The sequence below is a fragment of the Carya illinoinensis genome, chromosome 1, assembly GCF_018687715.1.
Source record: "Carya illinoinensis cultivar Pawnee chromosome 1, C.illinoinensisPawnee_v1, whole genome shotgun sequence".
In the NCBI taxonomy this organism is placed as follows: domain Eukaryota; kingdom Viridiplantae; phylum Streptophyta; class Magnoliopsida; order Fagales; family Juglandaceae; genus Carya; species Carya illinoinensis.
This window is the reverse complement of record NC_056752.1, coordinates 43,907,567-43,934,361: the sequence shown is the minus strand read 5'-3', so window position 1 is coordinate 43,934,361 and position 26,795 is coordinate 43,907,567. Positions and strand designations below refer to the sequence as shown.

Here is a 26,795-nt window from a genome sequence, read left to right as displayed (position 1 = left end):
ATATTAATAATATTTTAATTTTTCATCTTAAACTATAATATTGACATATTTTTTATTTTATTTTTTAAAAATTATTATATATCCATAAATTACAATTAGACCGTAATTTCGTTCTGGACTCGTCAGGTCGGAGCTTGATACAGGCCCAAAAATTCTGGTGTCTGATTTTATTTATTTATTTATTACATGGTTTTTTCTGTTTCTTGGCTATTCCTAGTCTACAAAAACCACTTCTCTTTCAATTTCTTCTCTCTTTCTTGTTCACTCCTCTCATTTCGGGCAGGACAGGCTCGGAGCGAAACCCTAGCTCTCTCACCTACAATGAACTGCTCAAGTAACTCTATCTTCTCTCACTTTCTCTTTTTCCTTCTAGTATTCAGTTGCATTTTGGTTATTATTTTCTGATCTCTGTTCCATGTTTGTTTTACTGTGCCTGTACAGTCTCCGGCGAAGTGCCGGAAGAGCCCGTGGTTTCCAAGAAATCTGGGCTGCTCTACGAGAAGCGGTTAATCGAGAGGCACATCTCCGTATGTTTGTTTCACTTTGTTTGTTCTAGGGTTGTCTTTTGCTCTCTTGTTGTTAGTTGCTTGGTTGCTCAGAAAAGTTCGGGGCGTAATGTCTAGAGTTAAATTGAGGTTTCAGGATTTTGGGACCTAAAAATCATAAAAATAAAAAAAAAGAGAATTTTTTAATTCTATGGCAGATTATGTTTTCCTGGCTAGTAAACTGAGTGTTTGCTCATACTTAGAAGCTGATAAGGGCTTGAAAGTGTAATTTTTAATCGTTAGGTTAATTGTTTCTGATTTTTTTTCCCACTTGGAGAGCAAATATTTCAGCACAAGCGTGATTTCAATGCTTCATTTCTCCTTTAATTGGTTTTGAGATTCAAGATGGGGTTGTGGATTTATTTGCTTATTCACAGAGCTTAATGATTTCCGGGATGCCGACCAGAATGATCAATTTATCAGCCCTAAACAGTGCGGTTTGGGGAGGTAGTTTGGTGCCAAAATGTGATTTCCCTTTGTTTATTCTCATTCAATAAATCTAATTAATCTAAATGGAGAAATACTCGTAACTTTTTACTCCTGTTCATCACGGCATTTTGGAATGTTTCGACTTTCTATTCTGTTGCGAAAACAACTTGGGATTTAGGATGAATGAGAAAAAATTTCTTAATTTTTTTTCTTCCTTTCAGATCATTATTACCTTTGGTTCATACTTTTCTACTCTTTTTATAAGTTGAATGGAGGGCTGCTTTTATTTTTTTTCATTCCTTTGGTTCAGTATTTTCTTAGTTAATTTTTCCGCAATTTACTTGTTCATGCCAAAAAAACCTTGATATATGTCTTCTCAATAGTGTCTTTCTAACTTTCAGTGATTAATTTGTCTTTTTATTTTTTTTTCCCTTTTTTTAACAGTGCTATTTTGATGAAAAACTGCATCTTTATTTTGAATAGGATTATGGAAAATGCCCAATTACGGGGGAACCACTGACGCTGGATGATATTGTTTCAATCAATACAGGCAAGGTATGCTTAGAAAATTTGTATGTTTTCTGTTTTTAACGTTGTAGGAAGCTCGCATGAATTTTTTGTATGGGGGACCTTCCTATCAATAAACTTTGTTGGATTCAACCTGGATGAATTTTTAGTATCTTTTTCAACTTCTAGATAGGTGTCTCTCTTATATACCTCCTATGCCTTTTGTGTTTATCAATAAATATTTATTACTTATAAAAAATTTTATAGGAAGTTTGCGCAGTTGAATTTGAACCTAGTCATCTTTTACACCGACAAAGATATTGTATAAGCTAAGGTGGTTAAGAGACTTGCTGTTAATTGAATTTATCGTGCACTGATGCATTCTTGGTGTTTTGCCATGCAGATAGTGAAGCCCAGGCCTCTACAGGCTGCAAGCATACCCGGCATGCTTGGAATGTTCCAAAATGTATGGGGATTCGATCTATGACCATATTTTTCGTATTTGTGTTGTATAGATTCTTTATATATATACAAGTAAGAAATTTATTAATCCACATAATTAGGCGTAGCCCCAGTACAAAGGGAGTATACAAGATAAGAGAAATTGTATAGATTCTTTAGATAGCTTTACATGCTGCAGACTCTTGTCCATTTTTCTCAGTATGAAATACAGTACTGTTCATTAGATTGTGGTTCTTCATTGTCATTAGTTTGTCATGGCCATGAAATTTGGACTCTAGTTTGTTTTTTATGGTCGGTAGTTTTTAGACAGGCAACTAGTGCATGTATTGATATCATCATCGTAATCTTCATCGTCAATTCCTCTTGTTGAAACTCTATAGCTGTGGTTAGACATGATGGAAAGTAGCAATTACATCATTCAATACAAAGAAAAACAAAAAATTTGAAATTTGGAGATTTTACAATTCTTGTCCCTTTTTCTCACACGTACAATTTTGACCTAATGTCAAACTATTATATATTGAAGATACTTGTGGAGTTCACATGGTGTGGGACAATTTCAAAATTAAAAACATGGTTATCTGCTATTAAAATCAATGGGCTATCATGTTGGCTTATATGGTATGGGAGAAGGTAGAACCAAAACTCATGAATCTTGCTAGGGTTTTAAGTGTTTCATGGATTGAGTTCACTGATGTAAACTTGCAGTAAGAGAGAAAATTGTAGAAAAGATTGCTTTGTGAGCAAGAAGAGAGAGGTTTTCTGAATGCCCTTTGGTTGAATGATACCTCAACCCCACCTTTTTTTATAAGTAAAATATAATATATTAATCAAAGAATTGGCAAAGTCCTAGTACAATGTATAGTTGTCCTATACTTATAAAAAAAATGTATAGTTGTCCTATCTAATTAGGAGCCATTGAAATAAGAAAATCATGAAAGTCTAAGCCATTGAAATCAACCGCAATGGCCAAGTACAAAGAGTTCTAGTAAAGAAAGCTTTCATATAGGGATCATCTTCCACATTGCTTTTATCTATTGAATGCCGCTCAAATTTGTCCAACTAGCCAAAACCGCTACCATAGTCTCAGGCATAACCCAAGCTAAGTCAACTCTACCAAGGACTTCATTCCATAACCCTCTTGCGATCTCACAATGTATTAAGAGATGGTCCATAGATTCACCCCCCCTCCTACACATGCAACACCAATCTGAGATGATCACCGTACGTTTTCTCAAATTATCAGTTGTGAGAATCTTACCCAAAGAAGCAGTCCACACAAAGAACGCTGCTTTGGGTGGCGCCTTATTTCTCCAGAGCTTTCTCCATGGAAATTGGATAGATGACTCTTGGGTAAGGGTCTTATAAAAAGAGCGCACCAAAAAAGTACCTTTACCTGCAGGTGTCCAACTTAGCCTATCCTGTGAGTTACACAGTTTACTAGCATACAAAAGGCTGTAAAAAGATTCAAAACTGCTCATCTCCTAGTCTTGTGCAGTCCTAATGAAGGAAAAGAGTCCTTTAGAGCAACATGATCACACCAAGTGTCGTACTAGAACTTTATTCGGGTTTCCTCTCCTAAACAAAGTCGAGCATATCGAGAGAATACCTACCACCCTCTTCTTATATGTTTCCACAAACCTACTCCATATGCACCTCTCACTTCTTTTGTACACCAACCTCCCCATTGGCTCCCATATTTGCTCTCAATCACCATCTTCCAGAGGGCTTCAAGTTCCGTATGATACCTTCACAACCATTTACTAAGTAACGCCTGATTAAAAGTTCTCATATATTTTTTTTTTTTGATAAATAAACAAATTATATTGATCAATAGCAAAGCCAGTAATACAACTCTAACGCCCTAACTAGGTAGGCACATTAGAGACAAGAAAATCATGTAGGGCCATGCCATTAAAATCCACAGCAATAGCCTAGTTACAAAGTGTTCTAAAAAATATAAGTTTAAGCTCCTCCATTGATCTTTCCTAGTCTTCGAAGGTCCTCTTATTTTGCTTCTGCCACACGCATCACATAATGCATAGGGGAATCATCTTCCAGATAGCTTTAATTAGTTGTCTACCCCTTATGTTTGACCAGCTAGCCAATGCCGCCTCCGCATTTTTAGGCATCACCCAAGCCATATCCAGTCGCAAGAATACCTCATTCCAGAGAGCCCTTGCCGTATCACAATGCAAAAGGAGGTGGTCTACCGACTCTCCCCCTCTTCTGCACATGTAACACTAGTTTGCAATAATGATCATCCTTTTCCTCAAATTATCTGTGGTAAGTATCTTTTCCAGGGAAGCAGTCCATACAAAGAATGAAACTTTAGGAGGAGCCTTATGTCTCTATATTTTTCTCCAAGGACACAAAGAATTGGGCTCTTGGGTGAGGGCCTTATAGAAAGAATGAACTGAAAAATTACCTTTGCCTGCTAGAGTCCACCACAGAACATTCTCTTGTTGCATATTTGGTCTTATGGAATATAAGAGGCTGTAGAAGTTTACAAAGTTGCTTAATTCCCAATCTTGTGCTGTCCTACTAAAATTAATATTCCAAAGAATTTGACCCCCCGCTAACTCCATAACTTCTGCCATTGAAACGTCCTTATCACTAGCCAACTGGAAAAGAAGAGGATACGAGTCTTTCAATGCCCTTCTAGCACACCGAACATCTCTCCAAAATTTGATCCTTGATCCCATACCCACACAAAGCTTGACATGACGATTAAAAACCCCCCATCCTCTTCTTATATGTTTTCATAATCCCACTCTATAAGCCCCCTTACTTCTCGAGTACACCACTCCCCCTATAAACCACCATATTTCTTCTCAATCACCAATTTCCATAGAGAGTCATGTTTCTTGGCAAATCTCCATAGCCATTTGCCTAATAGCGTACGATTGAAGACCTTTAGATTTCTAACCCCCAAACCTTCCCCTGAAATAGGACGACAAACCTGCTCCCACTTAACCAAGCGAAACTTGAACTCCTCCCCCAAGCTTCCCCACAAGAAATCACGTTGGAGCTTCTTGATATGAGTCACCACACTTGTTGGTATTGGGAAGAGAGATAAGAAATATGAAGGTAGGATAGAGAGTGTACTCTTTATCAATGTAATCCTTCCATCTTTTGAAAAATACATTCTCTTCCATGCCGCCAATCTCCGCTCTATTTTTTCGATCATTGAATCCTAGACCTAGGGTGCCCTCGAGTCACTCCCTAAAGGAAGTCCCAAGTAAGTCATAGGGAATGAGGTTATCTTACACCCCATCTTTCTCACTACCTGGTGAATGTTAGAAACTTCCCCAATTGGCACCAACTCTAATTTTCCAAATTCACCTTCAAACCAAAAACAGCCTCAAAACAAAAGAGTAGGGTCTTCAACACTTGCATCTAATTTTGCTCGGCTTCACACATAATAAGTGTGTCATTTGCAAACAGTAAATGAGAAATAATAATAGTGCCCCTATCCAGGGTGCCGATCGGAAACCCTTTTAGGAATCCATTTTCAACCATAGCCGAGAGCATCCTACTTAGGGCCTCCATAACCATCACGAACAATAAAGGTGACAACGGATCCCCTTGTCACAATCCACGGGAACTCTGAAAAAAGCCAGTGAAACTCCATTTATCAACACAGAATACTTTACTGTAGATATACACTAGTGTATCCACGCCCTCCATCGTTCCCCAAATCCGCAATTCCTGAGCAAGTGTAGATGGAAATCCCAGTTAACATGGTCATAACCCTTTTCCATGTCTAATTTACACATGATCACTGAGTTCCCGGCCTTCAGTCTACTATCGAGGCATTCATTGGCAGTTAACACCGCATTCAGTATATGTTTGCCTTTTACAAAGTCATTTTGGGGTTTCGTAATAAGCTTCCCCATCACCTCGCTCAATCTGTTTGTAAGTACTTTCGAGATTATCTTATACATCCCATTCACTAGACTGATAGGCCAGAACTCCTTTTAATCCATAGCCCCCACCTTATTGGGTATCAGAGCAAGGAATGTAGTATTTAGACTTTTCTCAAATTCTCCAGCCAAGAAAAACTCCAGAAAAACCTTCATAAGGTCCTCCTTTAATACTTCCCAACAATCTTGAAAAAAGCCCATAGAGAATCCATCCGGTCCTGAAGCCTTATCCCTGGCCATTTTCCTCGCTACTTCAAAAACCTCTAGCTCCTCAAAACCCTTTCCAACCAAGAGACATCTCTTGACCCAATGGTATCAAATTCCATCCCATTCAGGGGAGGCCGCCAACCCACCTGCTCTGTTAGTAAGTTCTCATAGAAATCAACTACATGGTTGTGAAGTACCTGTTCATCACTACACTCCACACCGTCAACTATCAGCTTCTCAATATTATTATTTCTCCTATGAGAATTTGCAATTCTATGGAAGAAACTCATACTTCGATCTCCTTCCCGCAACCACAATGCCTTAGACTTTTTCCGCCAAGACATCTCTTCTAGCAGTATCAACTTCCCGATCTCTGTGACCAGCTCTGATCTCCTATCTTGTTCTTCATGAGTAAGTGGTTGTACCTCTTGTAGCCTCTCAATCTCCTGAAGTTCTAGCAACTTTACTTTCCTGTTTGCCCCTACATTGCCAAAAGACTCCAAGTTCCACACTTTTAGGTCTCTCTTTAGAGCTTTCAATTTATCTACAAAAATGAAGTTGGGAGTACCTTGGAACTGATCGGAAGACTACCACTGTTTGACCCTCTCCACAAACCCTTCCGATTTTAACCACATATTCTCAAATTTAAACGGCCAATGACCATTATGAACTCCTCCGCAGTCGATCAGAACAGGCCAATGTTCTGAACCAATACGGGGCATACACTTTTGCCATACATCCGGGAAATGGCTTTCCCATTCTGGTGAAATTAAGAAACGATCCAGTCTAGACCAAGATTGATTGTTAGACCAAGTCGCATTGCCCCCGGCAAGTGGCAAATCCACCAAGTTAAGGTCAAAAATAAACTTCGAGAACTCCTCCATAGCTAGTCTCAGTTTTCTAGTACCTGAGACTTCACTCGAGAATCTTACAACATTAAAGTCTTCCCTTATACACCATGGGAGTCCCCACCAGTAATGAATCCCTACTAATTCTTCCCACAAATTTTTTTTTGCCGTGTCTAGGTTGGGATTGTAAACACTTGCAAAAGCCCATAAGAAGTTATCGGAGACACTTAAACGAGCATGCTACTGAGTATTGCCCAATACAATCCTTCATCATCTCGACCACCCGTCTATCCCACATTACCACCCTTCGCTGAGGAACAGACAGCCCCTTCACTTTCACCCTACCCCTATTGGCGCTACTCTCCATATTCATCGACCAGTTCAATCTTTTGAGTTCCCAATGCCTTTTCAATTCGCCTTTAGTTTTTTGTTTATGTCCCGGTTCAATTGCTGTGAACAGAGCCATAAATTGCTCCTCATATCCATCACACTCAATCCCCAAAAGTTTTTGAATCACCCTCACCTTATGAAAGACCCAATCCAAAACATTTGGTTGCGCCGGTAAGAAAAATTCAATGGCACAGGTTCCTCCACCCTTTGATCTGAAAACCAAGAGATTTTCCTTTTGATGGTATATCATCCAACCCCAGCTGTCCACAAACATTAGGGAAACTGACATCTTCAATATCATCATCCACCGAGTGCATTAGATCCTCAGATTCCTCCCCCTCTTTATCCACAACCTCGAGATCTAGAAATGGTTTGATAGGAGCTTCCAATGGACCCAAAAACATAGGTTCTGAGCATATCGGCACCATCTATCCTCCCTACATCAGAGAACACCCTTCCCGATACGAGCTCAAACTCATTGCAAGCTTTGAAAACGTATTCTGTTCACTCAGGGCTGCCGGGACCTCATTGGTGATCTCCACTACCACTGTCGGCAAGGTCTATGACGTCGCCGTTACGTACTCCATCGACGGCTGCCGCAGTGTTGGCTTTGGGTCCTTTGTGAAGTCGCACAGAACCAGGTTGAGAAAACCCAGTAAAGGTTCTGGGTCCTTTGAAATGGACCTGGGCTGTGGAGGCCCAAGCCTGACTCCAGGCCCTCCACTCATGGAGGCCTTATTTCCGTTAGTTAAGGAGGGATGGGCCCTTTGAAAAGAACCTAGGCTATGGGGGCCCAAGCCCGTCTCCAGGCCCTCCACTTGAGGAGCCTTGGTTCTGTTAAGAACCCGGTATCCAGCCCTAAATTGGGCCAAACAGGCCCAACTCTTCTATTAAAAATGCTCTTGTTTCACTCCTTCCCCTAGCTTCCTCCCATCTCCAACCTCTTTCCTTAAACAACCTGACATGCCTTTGTACTTCATCCATTTCTTTATGCAATTTCTTCAACTGGCCCTGCAGCTCCAACAGACACCTATTGGACACCCATGTCTCCTGTCCCACGAGCCTGCCATCCTCTGCATTGCATACATGGCGTGGAACTCGACGTTTTTCCCTAGCAAAGTAACGTGCACCTCCGTTGGCCCTCCTCTGCATGTACCTTGGTCCCGTCGTGAGAACCTCCTTGAAGGATCTAGCCGAGGTGTTTGACCCCCTTTCCACTCTGTTACTCTACGCTCCTACGACTATTCCAGACCTATTTCCCCTAGGCTGGGCCATCTCCAGAACCAGATTCTTTAGTTTTCTCCATCCCCAACCATCTTCACCTTCTGGAAAGCAAAGCAAATGGGTTCTTCTCGCCTGACCATATTTTGCAATCGATAGATAACGCCCACGTCTATTTGAGCAACGTTGAGCAACAAAGCTATGGTAGCCCTCCCTGATTACCGAATCCAACTCCTCCTTTCCTCCCTTCAAGCACTCCTCCAACACATTTGCTATCCACAACGTTGTGTTTCGACCCACTAGCAGCTCATGCCTCTCCTTCCAACCCTACTCTGAAATATGTAGATTAGTTCCTTCCTTTGCAAGGATAATCAACTTGGACTCTACTACTAACTCACGTGAACCTGCCATTAACAACCACCGTGATACTACAAAACCTTCACCGTGACATCTTCACCGACGTGAAAAGTTGCATGTGTACGGAGAGAAAAGTTTTAACAATCAGCTACTCGCGCCAATTTAGGTAACACTCATATACAACAATGCTGACATGATTGTTATCAATATCACCATCGCCACAATAGTGACTTTGTTAGGGACCTCGGTCTAGTCCCTAAACATTATGGCCTTTTGGTCTCGCGTCACCTTATGATGACCGAACACTCCTCGTCGTCTTGCTTGGTCTCGAACAATTTATGGCAATGAAGGGTTCCTAGGGTAATGAAGGTATGGTGTTTAGTGATGGATTTGATGATGATAATGATTTCGGGCGATCTAAGTGATGAATTTGTGTGTTTGATTCGATGTAGGACGGCTTGATGATGACCCTTGGTGTTGGCAACACTTGGGGTGATGTTTAGGATTGGTATGGTGAAGTAAGGTTAGGGTTTGAATGGTGAATGGATAGGGCTGCAAATTTTGGAAGAGTTGTTTTGGATAATCTATGGTTTTGGTTAGGTCAAAGATGAAATGGATCTTAAGGTTGGTGATGTGTAGGATGAGATCCAAAAGTGTAGGAAGTGTTTTAGGGTTTATGAGAATTTGGCTAGGGTAAGAAGAGATAGAATCTTTTGGGTTTAAGTGGGTTTAAGAAAGATCCTAAGATTTAGGAATTGGAGGCTAGGTTAGGGTTTCCTAAAATATAGGAAATCCTTATGAGAATTAGGGTTTATGGCTAGGAATTATGGAGGCACTAGATCTAAGATAGATCTAGGGTTTTAGGGCTTTATGGAATAGATCTATGATAGATCTAGAGTTTTATAGTTTTATGGAATAGATTTATGATGAGATTTGGATCTATGGAGGCTTATGAAGTGCTTGGTAGGTATGAAAGTGTATGGAAAGTATGAGATAATGGATATTTTAGCTATATCTCTTGGGAATGTTAGCTCTAGGATGTTATATGAATGAAGGATATGGAAAATATAGATCTGAACTATGATGGACGTGATATGTGTTTGGAATATGAGATGATGCAAGATTTTATAAGATCAAAAGAAATTTATGGGCAAGTAGGAAAATATATATGAACAAAGAATAAATGACTCAACAAAGGAAAGATGATGACTCTCTTTTTGGTATATATGGATATTTTGAGAAATCAAAGAAAAGTAAGAATAACGCTTAGACTATTTTTGATAGGCAAGAAAATATAGATAAACAAACTAGGAAATAAACAAGAACAAAGATATAGGTAATTGAATGGAAAAAGGAAAATACTCGTAAGATTGATAAATAATTCACCACCAATTCACGAATTGCACGGTGATGAAAAAGATAAATGAATCAGCACCTATTCACAAATTGCAAAGTGATGATCCTCTCATTGAGATTCACGAATTGCGCCCAAGTAGCCCAAGTGCCAAGCATTGAAAGTGTTTACAAGAACAAACCAAACCGTCCTCTAGGGAATTTGCCAAAAGATGTAAAAATAAAAGCTAAGGGTTCTATTTATAGGCTTACAAGGTGGAAACCCTAAATAGGTCCCATAAATAGTAAACCACTTAAAATAAATAAATAAATTGAAATAATAAATAAAATAAATAAATCTGGCCGTGGGATCCATGGGGGCCCATGGCTTACTTTGGTGCTGGCCATGTGCTGAAATGGCCCATGGCATGGGCCATGGGCGTTGACTGGCTAGGCTGCATGGCTGGTCGGCAGCATGCATGACCAGGCGGTGGACACGACATGGTGCCTTGCACTGGCCTGCATGGCCTAGGTAGGTGACCCGGGCGTTGGTGCTCTAAGGCACAGGTTGGAGCCGTGTGCTGGATGGGGCATGCCACTAACCTCACTGTAGTCGCAATGCATGCTGAGCATGTCAAGCCATGGCCTTGACATGCTGATGGCCAAGCCATGGGCTATCAAGGGCATGTCATGGTTGAAGCCATGGCATGCCTGCTGGGTGCTATCAAGTGAGTGCCATGGCATGTCTGTCGTGTTGACATAGGCGTGCCATGGCATGCCAACTAGGATGTCCTAGGCGTGCCATTGCAGGAGCCATGGCATGCCCCCGCATGTCTGTGCAGCTGACATGAGAGTGCCATGGCAAGGGGCCATGCCATGGTAGCGATGCTATCAAGTGCATGCCATGGTGAGGGCCATGGCCTATCTATGGGGCTGTCATGCATGTGCCATGGCATGATGGTGGTGCTGTCAAGTGCGTGCCATGACGGGGGCCATGGCATGCCTGTGGAGCTGTCAGGGGTGTGCCATGGCTGGGGCCATGGCATGCCTGTGGGCGTGTTGATGGGCTGCTAGGCATGTTGATGGTGCTGGCCATGCTGATGGCCCATGGGGCTATTAGGGCATGTCAGTGACAGTGTCAAGGCAGGGCTTGTGGGGCTGTCAAGGCATGTCAAGGCAGGACCTATGGGACTGTCAGGGCATGCCAACAGCTGTGTCAATAGGCTGTTAGGGCTGAGCCATGGCCTAATCAAATGGAAAGACATGAGCCATCTTCCAATTGACCCATGCCATTCCCGCAATCTTCCTAAAGTTTGCACTAGACCCCTAGAGAAGTCGTCCAAAGCTAGGATTGACCCCATAAATGGCTCGATCTTGGTTGTCCATGCATGTCTAGGACTTTGTCCTAGGGCGATTTTTGTTGGGGTCCTGACAGACATGCTGTCATCACCGTCACAAAACCATATTTGTGACAAGCATTTCAAATCATAGCCTAAATTCCGAGTCTTGTGGAAATGTTGATTAATAATTCATGTATTAGTATGTTTCGTTGAAATGGCCTTTTTAGTGCTGGTTAGTCACAAGTTTAAATAATTGCATTGGAAAACTAGATCTAGAAGAAGGATAAAAACTGTATTACTTCCGATGAACTCTTCTTGCCACAGAACTAGTAATACACGTAACATGGGTCTGAACTAGTTATACATGTAATATGGGTTTTCAGTTTTTGTATATGTCAAGTATGCTTGAGCTGTATAAGGTTATCGGTTTTCATATACCTGAAGTAGGCAATCATTGTATAGATTTATTTTATTCCTTGCAATGGTCATAAGCTGACCTACCCGCGGGTAGCCCTAGTGGTGAGGGTGAACATGTGTGCATGAGCCCCATGTCACAAGTTTGATTCCCCCTGGGATCAAACTGCGATTTAAGTGGGAGGCCATGGCGGTGGGTTGCTGTGATAATCTCACTCGGGGTTTAGGTTCCATGGGTGAGTCCTAAGAGTGGCGTGGTTCCCCCGTCGTTAAAAAAACCATCATTAAAAAAAAAATGATCATAAGCACAAACTGAGTCATCAAGTACAAGGGATTTCTTATATTGGGTTGGATATCATGTGAAACACAGTCTGCCCTGCAGGCGGCAACATCCCCTTGTGTTTTTTAATGAGTTAATCATCTATCAAAAATTTTTGATAAGTAATTGGAAGCTTTATTGGATAACAAAAATTCTATGTGCAGTCACTTTTGCATACTCTTTTGTGTACTCCACTGATGTGATTGGTTGTGTATTAAAAAAAAATTGATACAACCAATCATATCAATAGGTTGCACATGGAATACGTAAAAGTGACTGTATGTAGCATTACTTATAATAGCTAATGTTTTGCACCTTGATTCTATCAATTAAGAAATAATTGAGTTTCTCTTTATTGTTAAGTCATAAGGTATACCTCTGTGCTTTCAGGAATGGGATGGTCTGATGCTGTCCAATTTTGCTTTGGAACAACAACTGCATACAGCAAGACAAGAGCTAAGTCATGCACTGTACCAGGTATTAGCAAAAAAATTCTTCTGGAGTTGGTTTATTACTAGAGTTTGTTTTTGAGGCTTTGAGGTGAACTTGACTAAGTTGGAATTGCTTCCGGTTAGGAGAGTGGAGAATGTAGCTAGTTTGGCAGATATCCTTGATTGTAGGATGCAATCACTCCAGCTCGCTTCATTTTTCAATGCTTTTGGAAAAATAATTTCTTAACTCTTTTCGCGATGTCTCATGCCCAGTTCCTTATCTTGCACATTCCCAATTTGCTTTTTAAAATTTCTGATGACGCTTCATTGCCATGTTATGCTTATATCTTATAGATTTAATGCATCTATCACTTCCATGGTTTCATCTAAAATTTGGTTGGTTCAACCTGTCATTTATGGGCAGCATGATGCTGCTTGCCGCGTGATTGCTAGACTTAAAAAAGAAAGGGATGAAGCAAGGTCATTACTTGCTCAGGCTGATCGGCAGATACCCATGTCAACATCAGTGGCAGTTACAGCAAATACTCCTTCAATTAGCAATGGTAAAAGAGGTAGATAGTTCCACTATGTGATTCTTGGTTTGTATTATTTTTGTATTAATTTAAATCATAGCTAATTGGGGTTCTGTTAATGCCATTATAGCTGCTGAGGATGAAAAGTTGGGCCCTGGTGGAAAGAGAATGCGTCCTGGAATATCTGCTGGTATAATTGCTGAGCTAACTGACTGTAATGCGTCTCTCTCACAACAGCGTAAAAAACGGCAGGTATTGCTTGTTTTGATTTAGTATTACAGAGATTGTTTTGATTGCTGCACTAGCTGATTTGTTAAAAGGATATTCTCTTTTACTCATTATCTATTTTGTCTGTCGTACATTCCTTTTCATTGCTTGGTTAGGGGGAAGGGGGAGGGGAAGAAGAAGTAAGGGAGCACAGAGATTCCTTTTCCATTTCCCTCTAGCCCACCATTTTACATCCTCCCAAAATTGGGGGGAAATGGGAGGAAGAAGGGGGGAGTGTGTTTCAATGTTTTTAGTTTCGGGGCCCACAAATCATTTCTCCTCTCCAGTTTTACCAAAGCAACTAAACACCTAAAGGGACAACGAACATACTTTACTTTTTCTTTCCCTATCCCTCCATTTTGCCAAATGTATGTTTAATATGTTTTTGTTTCATTTGTTTATAATGACAATGAGGAAGAGTATTAATGATGTATATTTTACTTTAATCATATATATCAATTACTAATCACTTTGAATTTCCTCTTTCTCCCCCCCTTTCCCATTTGGTTTCTTTTCAGATACCTCCAACAGTGGCTACCATTGATGCTCTAGAGAGTTATACTCAGATTTCTAGTCATCCACTTCACAAAACTAGCAAACCAGGCATTGCATCTCTTGATATCCTTTATGAAAAGGTACTATGATCTATTTTCTTTTTCATGCATATCTTATTGTTAGGTATTTCATTGGAGTAAGTTGTCATTGGTACTGTGCCAAGTAGTGGCCTGAAATGTATTGGCAAGTGCCTTGACTAATGGTTGCTCCAATCTTCTGCTTTGATTTCTTTGCACGCGTTACCTTCTATGTTTTTGGTGTTGTGGTCGTACTGCTGTCAGGTATGATCCTGTTGCCAAAAGTGCTACCAGTGGAAAAAATACAAAATAAGAGTACAGAGTGTTACAGTAAAAAAACATGGTTTGATCAGGCTATTACCACCTTTTGTGCGGGCAGATCATCAGATATTCTCATGGAGAATACAGTTCAGTGTGTTCTTTGGGACTCTATTAAGATAGGATTCACACACTTTGGTTAGGAAACTATGAGCTTCTTTATGTTTATGTTGTTGTTGGCTTATTGGACAAATATGTCATACTATACGAGTGGGGCTTAGAAGCTCTTATAATACAAGTCATATGGAGGATTTCCCTATGGACATTGGAGCTTGGTCACTAGCTTGCCATATTGTTTTCTTTCTTATTTTGACAGTTTACTCCAAAAGTTTCCAATTGATTAAGGCCGGGTTTGGTGAGTTGAGACGAGATAAGTTAAGATGATTTGAGTTAAAATGTTTTATAAGGTTTTGGGAAATGAGAGAGAAAATGTTGAATAAAAATATTATAAAATTAAAATATTGTTATAATATAATTTTTGTTTTGGGATTTGAAAAAGTTGAATTGTTTTTTGTGTTTTGTTTGGAAGTTTGGAAAAATTGTAATAATTAGGTAATGTGAGCACGAGACTTTTTGGTAGTACTGGTGTACCAGATGGCCGCAGTGGTGGAATCTGCTACAGAGGGCTCGAAGTATTTCTCTAGATCTGGCAAAAGTGAAAGACATCCTAATGTAATTCAAACTGGGGCTGACCTGGATGTGAATAAGAGTTTGCTTCACGTGTGCATCTGTATGATTGCTGTAACTATTATGTCTGAATTAGGTATTTGGAGCTTTAGTGGAGTTCCATTGCGGCATGCGATTGGATCATTTTACTTTTTAAGTTCTGTGCTATTTTTCATTCTACACTCGTTTGGTGCAACAATGATTTTCATTCTAGATGGTGCTGACATTGACTCAAATATGGTTCTGGCTAAAGCATTTTCCCCCTGCTATCTTAGGACATAATTGCAACTGGAGGGCTGGACACAAATGCTGTACTTTTTGATCGACCATCAGGACAGATCTTATCTACGCTCAGTGGTCATTCCAAAAAGGTTTGACTTTTATTCTATTATTCAATTGCTGCAGTTGTCCCGTCTTGAAAAATCTGTTGATTAGACATTGCATTTGATAGGTTACCAGTCTAAAATTTGTTGCTCGGGGTGATTTATTCTTAACTGCCTCAGCAGACAAGGTAAGTATTTGGTTTCCAAGTTTTGTAGTTATGAATGATGAATGTTGACATGCACTGGTTATTAACAAAAGGATTTTTTTCCTGAAATTTATTGTTTAATTATGGGTTTTTTGAACAGTAATGTTTGCCTGACCATTATATTAAGTGTGTATGGGTGATTTTGTAAATCTTCTTGACCATTAGATTAAATGTATGTAGAGAGTCTGAATTGCAAATAATGACCTGGGTGCCACCCAGAGGAAATCGGTAGGTACTGGAATGGAAAGCTGCCAGTGAAGGTTTAAGCTTTACTGGCATTGGCTTTTGCCTTTTAAGTTTGAATGTCTGAACAAGTGACATTGAATAGCTTTGATAAGAAGAAAAAAAATAAAAATAAAAACAACACCCAGATTACTGATCAAAAAGAAAAGAACACCCAGATTATTTCTTGAACAGGTGATTTTGCAGCTGAATTATTAGGTGTTTTCCTTGATTCCATTTTGTAATTTGTGATGACTCTGTGTGGTGGGTATTTTTGGTGGTGTTGATCAGATTTTTTAAGTGCACATTTTCTTAGGAGCTTTGATTGATTATAGACTTTCCATGTACCAAATACTAAAGGTCAGGTCTGTAGTTAATAAAGACTGCTTTCCCTCGAGTTTCTTTTGACTTGTATATTACAAAACTAGAGTGCTTCCAGCTGTCTTGATGTAACTCCATGCCATGAGTGTTTAAGAATCAATTTTTGATGAGTTTTTAAGAATTATTTTAACAGTATATGCACTTCTATTAACTTATCAAAAAGTTTATGCACTTCTATTCTTGCATTGTTTTCTAAAATGTCCTTTTTCTTTTTTTGGCTCAAGACTGTGCGTGTGTGGCAAGAGTCTGATGATGGGAACTATAACTGTAGGCACATCTTGAAGGATCATACTGCCGAGGTAAGTAAGCTTATGATTCTCTTGATCGTGTTCCTTCACCAATTTCAACATTGGGTGTAACATGCCTTCCTATGCTTCTTTCTTTTACCTGTCCTTTGGGAATCGGAAGTGGAATTTTCTCATTCCATCCTTGCTTCTCTGAATTTTGTTCTTAAAGTTGTACAAAAAAATTGTTCTTAAAGTTTGGCTACACAATCTAGTCTGCTGCTTTAAACTGTCACTAGAACATGATACCTGTATTTGGTCGTCAGTTTTTATGTGGACATGCTACGTTAAGAGTGGTAACAATTGAGCTGTTAATGTTGCGGAACTCAACTGTCTCTCCCCTATTTATACCGTGTTAGTCATGTTCTTGTTCATCTCACTGAAGGCAACATGATGCATTATTTCTCTCTTTATTAACTTCCCAGTTGATCTAGCATTGTTTAGATATTTTGTGATCACGAATAAAAGTGTGGCATTATATGCAATGAAATCTTGAATACCGTTGACAACAATGTCGAGAGGTGTTCGCAACTGAAGAAGGATGGCATGCCCTGCTTAGTTTTTTCTCACTCCTAGGATTTCATATTTATGTCTTTTGACTACTATTTAATTATGATTCATGTACTCTCATGCGATTCAATAATGAAATGCCATTTATTTTTCTAAGGTGCAAGCTATTACCGTCCATGCGACGAATAACTACTTTGTGACTGCTTCTCTTGATAGCACATGGTGCTTTTACGAGCTTTCTTCTGGATTATGTCTCACACAGGTCTGTCTCTCTCCATCTCTGTGTCTCTCTCACATGCACCCACGTACACTCTTATCTAGTACCTCTAAAACCATGAATAGCAGGAATGATATGTATCTATAAGTTGCCACCAATGAAGTCAGTACACAATCCTATGTATGCCGAGCATAAAATAACTCAATAGAGGTTGCAGAAGAAACAAAGAATTTGAAATGCTTTCAACAATCGTAGGAAACCTTGCAAGCATTTGTATATGTATCCGTTTTGCTCTGTCTTTTCTGGTGAAGTTAAGTTAATGATAATTAGTTCTGCAGGTAGTGGATGCCTCAGATTCTAACGGCTATACATCTGCAGCATTTCATCCTGATGGCCTAATTCTTGGAACAGGCACTTCAGAAGCTGTTGTTAAAATTTGGGATGTGAAAAGTCAGGTGGAACTTGCTCCTTGTGTGGCTTTCTATCGTGAAGATTTTTCAAATTTTTTCTGATTAAATTTTCTTTGATTGTTTTACAGGCAAATGTTGCCAGATTTGATGGACATGTTGGGGCTGTAACTTCCATATCTTTCTCTGAAAATGGCTACTTCCTAGCAGTAAGTTTTCTGCAAATAAATTATTCCTTGTATAGAGGGTTGGACATATCTTGTTTGATTTCATGTATGAAATGGACAGACTGCAGCTCATGATGGTGTTAAGCTGTGGGATCTACGTAAATTAAGGAACTTCCGTACATTTGCACCATATGATTCAGATACCCCAACAAACTCGGGTACAAAATTCTAATATCTCCATGCCCAAAATAGATGGCTCCATGTAACTCTACCTGTTTACTGACATGATACTAGTGTTTGAAAAATGTATTTGGTAATGGAAGCTCGTTTCTGCTTGCAGTGGAGTTTGACAATAGTGGATGTTACCTTGCAATCGCTGGATCAGATATAAGGTGGGTGTTAAAAGAACTCCACAACTACTGGGCTTTGATAATATTTAAACTTATCAAATCAATTTCAAATCCAATTTCGCTGAGTCTTGAAGATGTGTGTGTGTGTGTGTTTTTTTTTTTAAACGAATCATCTCTAATATTGAAAATTGAAATGGCTTGGCCTATTTTGACATATGCTTTCAGTCATTTCTACAGACGGCCTCTAGTAAGTAACTGGAAGGAAATTAATGGCATGCCAGGAGCTCCTTTAGCCACATTCACAGTTTCACTCTCATATTTTCCCTCTATCTGGCCTTATTTGCCCCCTTTATTCTTCCATGGTGGGAAGAGAAAATTAGTTGCAATACCATCATGTATGAACCAGCACTCCATCTAGGGCTAAGAATCGGACGGTCCGGACCGGATAAACTGACCGGACCGGACCGAATTGGGACTGGTCTGGTCCGGTCCAATTTTTAAGGGACCGAAAGGGTTCGGTCCGGTCCTGGTCTGGGGGTTTTTCACCTTGGACCGGACCGAATAGAAAATTAAAAAAAATATATTTATATATATTATTTATATAATAGTTGTATTTAATTAATTATATAATTATATATGGTATAAAAAATATTAATAGTCTAATATAGACTATAGTTATACTTATACTAATATAGCTATACTAAATCACTATAACTAATACTTCAACAATAGCTATAGTGACCTATACTAATAGTCTACTATTAATACTAATATACTATTATATAATTTATATAGTTATACTAATCATTATAATTAATACTATGTATAGCTATATAATATATTTATCACTTTAATTAATATAATTTAATTATCACTATACTTATATTTAATTAATATATATAAATCATTATAGTTAATACTTATATAGTTATTCTAAAGCACTGATTCACCATAACTAATATTACTAATTTATAACTATATTAATGGTCTAATACTATTATAATTTATATAGTTATACTAATCATAATAAGTTAATAACTAAATCACTAGAAATATAACTATATATATTTAGTATGAATGTATTATTATATTATTTAATATATAACTATAATATATAGTACTAGTATATATTAATATATTATAAGAGTTATAGTATAAATATAATATATAAATTATAATATATTAAATCACCATAACAATATAACTAATACTAATATATAGTTAAATAGTCTACTATTATATAGTTATACTAATCACTATAATTAAAACTAATATATAGATATACAATATACTTATATAGTTGTATTAATACTATTAGTCTATTATATAGTCTAAGACTCAATTCTAATATAGGCTATATAGTTATAACTAATACTAATATTTATATTAATACTAATAATGTAAAATATAGTTATACTAACTAATTGATTCAACATAACTAATATTACTAATATAATATAGCCAAATTGAATTACTAATAGTCTAATACTAATACAATTTTATAGTTATACTAATCATAAATTCATAATAACTAAATCATTATAAGTCTATAACTATATATATTTAGTATCAATGTATTACTATAGTCTTTAATGTATAACTATTAACTATAATATATAGTACTAGTATAACTGATCAAAAAAATATATATAGTACTAGTATATATATTAATGTAACCTATCAAAAAAAATATATATTAATGTATTAACATATTATAAAAGTTATAGTATAAATTATAATATATCATATATTTGTAAATTTATAATAGTATTAGTATAGTTAGCTTAATATGTAATATGTTAGTATTAAATCACTATAACTACATAGAGTATTAGTAATAAGAGTATTACTATTATTTAATATAGTATTACATATAGTATTACTATCATTACATATAGTTATTAGTTATAGTATTAGTACTAGTATAGTTATTAGTACTAATAGACTACTAGTTTTAGTTATTAGTATTACATATAGTTACATATATAGTTATCACTATTACTATTATTACATATAGTTATTAGTTATAGTATTATTACTAATAGACTAATAGTATTAGCGTATTACTAATATATATATATAATAGTATACTATATGTATATATATTAAATATATCACAATATAATTACATAAGTATTAAACAAAATGTCATTAGATTAAAAAAAAAAAAAAAAAAAAGTCAACTGTTGACCGACCGGACCGGACCGGACCGGACCGAACCGGTCCTGAGGGAGTTCGGTCCAGTCCAGGGTGGGAAAACCCTGGACCGAATGGTCCGGTCCGGTCCACAAAACCTCCCCGGACCGGACCGAATTCACCCCTAACTCCATCTATTGCAACTAGATGTTGGAAGGGTAGTTGGGCCCACATCACAGCATTTTCACGAATTAATCCCAACCTATCCGATCGGTTAGCAGGTTCATGTGAGAAACCTGACATCTTTATTCTAACCTGAATCTTAAGATTCAGTTTCTAGCCTTGACCTTAGCAACCCTTCAACCACCTTTTCTTGGCAACCACTTGAACTGCTGACTACTGACAAGCCCTAGCCATCTTTCAGTGCTAAATGCTGTTTTGCTTCTGTAGTTTTGTGATTTCTGCAGCCATGGAAACTAATTTGGGGATTATGCTTCTGCAGAGTTTACCAAGTTGCAAATGTTAAATCAGAATGGAATTGTATCAAGACCATACCTGATTTATCTGGCACAGGTTCTCTAAATATGGGCCCTATTTTTATTATTATCGGTGGCTCTTACCCTGTCAATATCCTTGATGTTCAGTCTGTTCTACCCTTATTTCAGGTAAAGCAACTTGTGCTAGATTTGGGCCGGATGCAAAATATATGGCAGTTGGATCAATGGATAGAAACCTCCGCATTTTTGGCCTGCCTGGTGAGGATGGTCCATTAGAATCATAGAGCACCCTTCAAGTTGCCCTATGCGGGAAGTGGAATCTTGGTATTTCCTGCAGTTCCTGTTACTGCTACTTGTAATTCATTGGCTGAACTGAACGGTAGAGATTTCATTAATTATATAGTGTAGGCGCTATTCTCGCATTCCTCTCCATTGAGCAAAGAGTACCCTTGAGCATCCTGCATCGTTCTTGTGAGGTGCGGTGTCAAACTGAGCTGAAAATAGTCAACATCTGTCGGCCCATAATCCCATGTCATCATAAACTTTCTAAGCGCGTCTAATCTCCTGTATTATCATTTTTTTTCTATAACTTTTGTTAATGAGATTTTACATTAGCGTTTGAGTTGGCCAACATTACTATCTTTGTGTTCAAATGTGGGGCAGCTGATTCGACATTGTTTTCCAAGCTGTTCACAGGTGATGCTTTTTTGTTATAAATTGGTGCACTAACAAGGTTAAGCAAGCAATTTAGAACAGCTTCTAGACCAAGTGTGGCATGCTTGCAATGCATGGTAGTCATTATTAACGATGTGGAATGGGCATTCCAAAGTTGAGCACATGGAACATGAAATTTAATGCCACCGTATGTTTAAAAAAGTTATCTTTTTAAGTTTTTCAATCGAGACAACCTTGTTAATCGATCAAACTTATAATGGCATTGGATGCAGAGATTTATGCCCAAATCGCAATCCCACGGTATGTTTTCCGTCAGTAACATCAAGAGATGCGGGCTGTATAAAATTTGCCACTTCAGGTCAGCCCTACTAACCATCAGTTGGTGGCTTTGTGCTGTTGTATAACAATTAGTGCTGAATGTTTGAACTGAAGCGTAAGTGAAACAAGACACTAATTTGATTACAGGTGTTATTCGTACTCAACCAATTTCTTTCACGACTTGCGTCAGTCACCAGTTTGGAGCATTGTTGTTACCAGTCTCAGTCGTTTCGTTCGAAAGAAAATATTGTTTAAACTCAAATGATCTGCCACTTCGTATCCGGTAACTTCTACAACACTAATAGCTCTGTAAATTTCTATTTTTAATGGAAAAAGATTATTAATTTGGGCGAGTGATCAACCACCATCTACTGCCAAATCGATCATGTGGCCAGAAAGCAATTTTTAATTAGTTCAATTCACCAAATGGAAAATCCCTCATCTGAGATATCATCATACCTCTCCTTAAATAAAAAAGGAGGCAAATTTAACGTAAATGAATAAAGAATAGGATCATAATAGATTAACAAAGATCTGGGAGCCTCATCTTAGGTAAGGTAATGCGATGTATGCGTAAAACCCCAAAGCTGCAAAGAGACAACAAGACTTGCATTAAAATATCATCGGGTATAAATTGAAACGGGAGTAAAATTTTATTTGCAGTTGAGAACATGACTGCTTTTGTAAATGGAACAACAATTCGAAAGAGATAACGTAGGTATGGTTTCTACATTTCTTTCATCAAAATGAAATTCCACATGGTTTTGAGAAGTAAATCCATTTTACTAGAGCTAACCAGATTTGGCATTCTAGCAGATTGCTGCTGTGTACTACCGTTCCACTTCATTTGTGATTCATCGTATCTGAACACCTAAAAACAATACTTATCTTACCCTTGTTACCGGTTGTCTGATTTTAGGGATCCTAAAGTTGTGTTTCTATTCAGCGCACACCAGCCACTACAAACGGTTTAATAGACAGAGAGCCTGTATAATTTAATGGCTGGAATGGATACAAAATATGCATAACATGACAAAGTAACTGTATTATAGGATAACCTGACTTGGAGCAGGTTGGTGAGTTTAACAAGATAAGTAAGGAGTATGAAGGGGGTTGAAGTGGGAGGCAGCAGCCAATACTCAATCTTTCTTATGAACTACATATAACTAACAAGATCATCGACCAATATAAAGGACAAGCCAAAGAAAAAAGGGTCCTACTTACCAGACAAGGAAGCAAAAGTAACAATGTAAAACAGTCACTGGAGGTTAACAAAGTGAATGTACAAGACAGAGTGGTTAAATAGCAGGCATTACCTCAACATTCTTTAAATCAAACTCTTGGTTATGAGCCAAGCACAAGCTCCCAAATGTTTCACACGGTCCACTGGTTCCACTTAACCTTTTCACAGAGTTCACAAGCATGAGAAGAGAAGCTACTTAACCTCTGGTTCAAATTAAAATTTTGAATTTGACAATTTCAAAGAAGAATATTCAAAGAAACAACTTACAGATCTCCATCCAAGCACAAGGCAAAGTTACCACCACCACCAAATGCTAGTAAGTCATTCAAACACAAGTAATAATATCGATTGGCTCCTACACAAAATTTTGACATGATGTCAGTTTAGGCAAAAGAAAGCCCATTAAAGGCTTCTCAGGCATTGTAATATGTTTTTCTTTGATTTTAAGGTGTACTAGAGTTCATTTAAGACTTTGATCTTTCTTCCCAATCAATGTTCATAAATTCCATGACATCGATATGATAATGAGCATTGATATGGGCAACTCTTAAAGGAATGGCCCACTTAATGTAACAGTTGAAAACTGCCAACCAAATCCAGGCTTGAATAAATGTCCCAATTGACATCTTAGTAAATTGGGTATCTTGTCTTCCTATTATCAAACATTGAGGTATCCAAATAGGCAGCCAAATACTTGACTCTACCACCTATTCACATGCATGATGCAACACAAGAGAGCAAGCATTATACATGTGATTGAATCAAGGTCCGTACCAGTTGGTCTAAATAGTCTTGGTTCGCCATATATGGTTGTAAACACAAATGTTTGGTTTGTTCCCTATCACCAAAAAAGAAAAAAAAATCATGCTTCAAATATTGAAAGAGAAAATTAGAGATACAGACCCAGATATATGAAATATCAAGGAGATAGCCACTTCATCGAGAAGACATCTATGAAAGATTAATATCAATAAAGATTATAACATGTTAACTTACTAGGTATTTTCTCTGTGTTGTAGGTTTCAAGGGACATTCCAGCAACCCACCAAACACAGCACCTTGCCTATCACCAGCAATCTAGAAGTTGTACATCACAATTACATCAGCTACCATTACTAAAAAGTGAATGTATATATGGAAGATGGGTAATCTCCAAATTGTATCACCACTCAAGAGATCTCATTGAAGCTTAGATATTAGCGTACCAGCAAACAAGGGCCAGAAAGGTCGGCACTCTTGCGAATAAGTGTACGCAGTGATATACCATGTTTCAACGTACTGCCCTTCAGTTGAAAGAACCGATATCAAATCAAGATGTGAATACAAGGATACATGACTGCATTTACTGTAGACTGTATAAGCTTTTCATCAAAACTGACCTGTACAACAACACCCATTGGCATCCTTTGACAATATTAGGAAGGGACGACAACAATAACTCGTACAAATCAGTGGAAATAAATGCAGATTCATCCATGAGATAGGGTAAAGGCTTCTGGGGACTGTGATGATCGGTTGCATCTTCAAACCCTTCAGACCCACTAGTGCTCCTTCCTGAAGTTGGCTCTTCATAATCTTCTTGATTAATTGGTGTTACCTTCTTGTCATATGTTGGACTATATTTTACATAGTCGTCCAAGGATTCATCTAAAGCTTTAAAGTTCACATTTCTATGTTGAGCAGGATATGCTTGAATTGGTTTGAGACCATGTTGATGCTCATTTGATCTCGATCCAAAGCCGGCTGAAGGAATAATGTAAGAAAAATATGAAGATAAAGATTTCTCCCCTTTAGAACAAGGCCTGGCCTACACATTCAAAAACCTCAAATCATCAAGAAAGTAAATAACACATTCAAAATTCAAATAGAATACGAGAAAATCAACCACTTCTAATTGGATTATACAGTAAACAGGGAGGAAGATGCTTTTTTCTTGAATTGTTTCCAAACAAGCGAAAGAATCAACTTGACTACTCCATATAGTTTTAAAAGGCATATTTGAGTTGAAACTTTGGTTTGTAGTCATACACCTCATCTCTATCTCTCTCTTAAAGAAATAAAAGTTTCACATACCCTGCAATCAAAACCCAAAAGAATTTTTTTTTTTTTTTTGGATTGGTAATCAAGAAGTTTTATTCATAAAAATAGGCAAAGCCCAAGTACATACATGAGAAGTACCTAACTAGAGTTTACAACTGACAGTAAAAAGTCATGGACATGTAAATGTCCATGACAAACAATGGCCCCCACCCATAAGAACAATGTTTTAATGAAGAAAACTTTCAGAAAATTTTTAAAAGAATCCATTAAAACAATAGAAAACAGTGTAGTACTAATTAAGAAGCTAACTTCGTCTACAGCCTAAAAACCACATCCGTTTGAAGATCATACAAACCTCATTTCCTTCTAGTGTGTGCCTAGGAATAACTCCGACAACAAAAATTACACGCCTGGTTTTTTAATAGTAGGAATGACTCCAACAACCAAAATACCCAGTTTTGGCAGTTATCTTGAAAATTAAGAAGACTTTTTTTTTGGGGGAGGGGGGGTAAAAAAGAAGCTAAAATTAACAACAATTCAACAAACACTAGTTGACAAATAAATAAATAAATAATTCGTATCCACATTGAATCTCAATCAATCAATAGCTAGTCCACCCAAATTCAATTTCAATAGAAGGAACTCCAATTCTTTCAGACACCCAGATCTAACTTTTACAGAGAGCCAACCTTACAATCAGGCTCAACTATTTACGTGTCAAAGAACAAAAAATAAAGACGAGAGAATACCAGAGGGGAGGAAGAAGAGGAGTTGGGCGAATCGGCGAAGAAACGGGAGAGCCTATCCGTCACTTTCTCTTTCAACGCGTACATAATGAGTGTCGTGATTTAGACGATGAAAGTGAATCGGTCTTGGGGTGTTTTTCTTCAAGACATTTGAGTTTTGATGTGTTTTAACGTTATCGCTTTTGCATTGGGGAATGGGAAAGGAAGGGAAAGCAAACAGGGAAATGTCGGTGGAGGGAGAGGGACGAGTGGTAGTAATGGCAGCAATCAACGGAAATTTGGAAAGTTGGGTGCTTTTTTATGTTGTTCGTTTGTGCGCGCGCCTCTAATGGGATTTTGACTTCCGACACTGCTATAGCCCGTGGGCTGAGGCATCCTATGCCCTTCTTCTTCTAAACAAACACATAGTAATCTCGCCTACATTCGTATATTTTGTAAATTTCATGTAATGGCTTTGAAAAAAAAGTAATATTATTATTAAAAATTTAATTTTCTTTTCATATAAATTTTATATTTATTTATTTTTTAAGTGATTATACGATATTTATACACTCACGACTACAAATATTATTTGGGACGCCCCCAAATCCCCACGCCCGAATACGGAGAAATTGAGACGTCCGGATGGTGACAACCTGGGTCACCATCCCATCGACGGGTGCCGAGTGTGTGCAAGGCAACAGATGTGTACAGAAAAACACGCAGCGGATAACGAAAGTCATAACTAAGTATCAGAATTTTTCTTAACATAATACAAGCTGTTTAAAATGTACATAGATAAAATATTACAAAACACAAATACAGTTTTAACAAATATAAAAGATAGCATCAGCAACCCGGCGGAGCCGCATCCTCGGGCTCAGCCTCCTCCTCTTCGTCCTCTAACTCTGCACCAAAAGCTACGGAACCACAAATGGTACCGCAGGTAAGTAAAACCCAAACACTACCAGATAAAAACACATAACACTCAAACAAGATGCATGAAACAT

The 26,795-nt window shown here is 38.0% G+C and overlaps 2 protein-coding genes and 1 long non-coding RNA gene across 4 annotated transcripts; 2 read left to right on the top strand and 1 right to left on the bottom strand.

Moving 5' to 3' along the window:
- Positions 1-172: 172 nt before the first annotated feature.
- On the top strand, positions 173-21,420 carry LOC122276455 (pre-mRNA-processing factor 19-like). 2 transcript variants are annotated; one of them, XM_043086196.1, is made up of 18 exons: positions 173-334; positions 442-527; positions 1,458-1,529; positions 1,885-1,947; positions 12,688-12,774; positions 13,153-13,291; positions 13,392-13,513; positions 14,047-14,163; positions 15,360-15,455; positions 15,536-15,595; positions 16,441-16,515; positions 17,168-17,272; positions 17,566-17,682; positions 17,766-17,843; positions 17,923-18,019; positions 18,142-18,193; positions 20,790-20,860; positions 20,953-21,420. In XM_043086196.1, the coding sequence occupies exons 1-18, from the start codon at positions 187-189 to the stop codon at positions 21,066-21,068; spliced, it is 1,701 nt and encodes a 566-aa protein (XP_042942130.1). In that variant the 5' UTR covers positions 173-186; the 3' UTR covers positions 21,069-21,420. The 2 variants fall into 2 exon arrangements, with proteins under 2 accessions (XP_042942130.1, XP_042942120.1); XM_043086186.1 differs by having other exon boundaries at positions 13,153-13,300.
- A 240-nt stretch (positions 21,421-21,660) lies between these two features.
- LOC122276469 lies at positions 21,661-24,715 on the top strand. Its single transcript, XR_006228858.1, has 3 exons — positions 21,661-21,817; positions 21,925-22,060; positions 24,040-24,715. It is a non-coding gene; the product is annotated as an uncharacterized LOC122276469 (long non-coding RNA).
- On the bottom strand, positions 22,166-26,147 carry LOC122276462 (oxidation resistance protein 1-like). Its single transcript, XM_043086209.1, has 8 exons — positions 25,810-26,147; positions 24,400-24,827; positions 24,226-24,298; positions 24,017-24,097; positions 23,795-23,858; positions 23,288-23,375; positions 23,094-23,178; positions 22,166-22,364 (listed from the first exon to the last, which is right to left on the bottom strand). Exons 1-8 carry the CDS (start codon positions 25,891-25,893, stop codon positions 22,326-22,328), a joined length of 942 nt encoding a protein of 313 aa, XP_042942143.1. The 5' UTR covers positions 25,894-26,147; the 3' UTR covers positions 22,166-22,325.
- Between the last annotated feature and the right edge of the window lie 648 nt (positions 26,148-26,795).